Source organism: Tupaia chinensis, unplaced genomic scaffold, assembly GCF_000334495.1.
Source record: "Tupaia chinensis unplaced genomic scaffold, TupChi_1.0 Scaffold149011_1, whole genome shotgun sequence".
In the NCBI taxonomy this organism is placed as follows: Eukaryota; Metazoa; Chordata; class Mammalia; order Scandentia; family Tupaiidae; genus Tupaia; species Tupaia belangeri.
The window spans coordinates 361,377-363,572 of record NW_006208857.1 but is presented as its reverse complement, the minus strand read 5'-3'; the positions used below and the strand labels follow the sequence as shown (position 1 = coordinate 363,572).

At 62.8% G+C, this 2,196-nt stretch overlaps 1 protein-coding gene across 1 annotated transcript in view; it reads left to right on the top strand.

The window, feature by feature from the left end:
* Positions 1-2,196, top strand: part of LOC102488290 (tyrosine-protein phosphatase non-receptor type 6) — a gene marked incomplete in the record, with an annotated part of 9,524 nt that overhangs the window by 3,627 nt on the left and 3,701 nt on the right. The window contains 5 exon segments of the mRNA XM_027769216.1: positions 4-29; positions 124-237; positions 376-472; positions 745-824; positions 930-1,079. Of these exon segments, the coding sequence (XP_027625017.1) occupies positions 4-29; positions 124-237; positions 376-472; positions 745-824; positions 930-1,079 (467 nt within the window).

Below are 2,196 nucleotides of genomic sequence, written 5' to 3'. Positions count from 1 at the left end.
CCCCGGGCGCCTTTGTCTCCCTGCGGCAGGTGAGGGCAGGTGAGGGTGGCCCGGCCTCCACTCCCCAGCCACGCGCAGTCTCCCCCTCGCTGAGTCCCCGCGTGTCGCCCTCCGCCACCCCAGCCCTACTACGCCACGAGGGTGAACGCGGCCGACATTGAGAACCGGGTCTTGGAGCTGAACAAGAAGCAGGAGTCGGAGGACACGGCCAAGGCCGGCTTCTGGGAGGAGTTCGAGGTGCTCATGGGGACGGGCAGGGCTGGACAGCGAGGCTGGCTCTCTCTCCCCACGGTGATCCGGTGATCAGGGCCTGCCCCATGTCCTCGGCCGGCGCCCCTCTCCAGGGGCTGGCGCTCACGCCCTCTCACCTCCCAGAGTCTGCAGAAGCAGGAGGTGAAGAACCTGCACCAGCGGCTGGAAGGGCAGCGGCCAGAGAACAAGAGCAAGAACCGCTACAAGAACATCCTGCCCTGTGAGTGCCGGCGCCTCCGGGTCCTTCCCACGGGGCGCCCACTCCCGGGACCGCCCCTCCCCGCTCAGGCAGGCTCTGCCCTGCACTCAGAGCACCCCAGCCTCTACTCCTCCTCCAGATCCCCCACGCCCTCCCACCCACAGCCCTCCGAGAGCCTCTAGGATTCTGAGACCAGCAAGGCCTGTTAGCTTAGGAAGGCCCTGCTGACCCCCGGGTGGGTGGCGAGTCGCCGGCTGACCAGGCCACCCGGCCTCCTCTCCACTTGCTCACAGTTGACCACAGCCGCGTGATCCTGCAGGGCCGGGACAGCAACATTCCTGGGTCCGACTACATCAACGCCAACTACGTCAAGGTGGGCCGGGTGGGCACGCAGAGGGGGAGGCTGGGCCCTGGGAGCCGCGGCCAACACCCGGGGGGGTGAGGGTGCTGGTGCTCACAGGCCCGCGTCTCTGTCCAGAACCAGCTGCTAGGCCCCGACGAGAACGCTAAGACCTACATCGCCAGCCAGGGCTGCCTGGAGGCCACAGTCAACGACTTCTGGCAGATGGCGTGGCAGGAGAACACCCGTGTCATTGTCATGACCACCCGGGAGGTGGAGAAAGGCCGGGTAGGCCAGAGCCCCGTACCCTACGCCCCGATCCCCCAGTTCTTGTCCACAACTGCAGAGCCATGGCCACCTCGGAAAGGGACCCCAGAGGATTGTCCATGGCACACTGTGACCCCAGGCCCCTGCTGTGACCTCGTCTCTGTGCTCAGCAGGTGCTGTGGTGGTTGGGCGCTGGATTCCCACATGGTCGGCCGCGGTTCAAGTCCTGAACCTGCTGGCTTGCTTTCTCACTTTGTCTCTTTCTGACGAGTGCACGTGCTCTATAGCGAATGGAATACTAATAATAACGAATAAAACACATCTTTAAAACAAAACAAAACAAAACAAAAAACCCTTCATGTCTCCTGAGCTGCAGACCCAGGTTTGAAACTGCCCTCTTTCCTAATTGTCCCAAAGCAAATGCCCTCCTTACTGCCCCCGCCTGCCCCTCCAGGCCCTCCTGCTCGCCGGGCCTCATCCACCTCTCCGGGGTCCCCTTCACGGTGCCCTGCGTACTGTAGCCAGGGCCACCCGCCCAGAGCATAACTGGACATCTGCTTCCTCTCTGAAGACCCTGCGTTGGCTGTCCTTCGGGAGAATGCCACACTCCAAGGCCCGCCATTCAAGGCCTGATGGCTTCCCTGTCACACTCCCGGCCGTCAGTGGGCCCAGGCTTGTCGTTGGCTAGGAAATGACTTTTCCCTCCCCACTATCTCTGCCTGGCAGACTTCTTGTTTTTCAAGACCTCGCTCAAATGCTGCCTCCTCTGTGAAGCCATCTCTGATTTCCTCTGTAACCTAGAAGGAGAATCGGCCTCTCCCTCCGCCACGCTCCTGAGCGCATTCTGTTTCTCCAGGTCACCTCTCTCTCTGGGCTCCTAGGGCCACCAGGGCACAGCCGTGTCTTACTGGTGTTTGTGACCCCAACCTGGCCTGAGGGCTTCAGGTATACCACGTGCCAGGTGGCTGCTGGTGGCTGACCCGAGATCAGGTCCCCAACCTCCTGCCTCTCAGCCTGCTCGTCCATTTACCCAGCAATGTGTGGGCCATCACGGTGGCAGGACGTCGGCCAGGGCCTAGGCGAGGCTCCGGAGCCCCGCCTCTGGGCTCACCCCCACCTCGCCTTTGCAGAACAAATG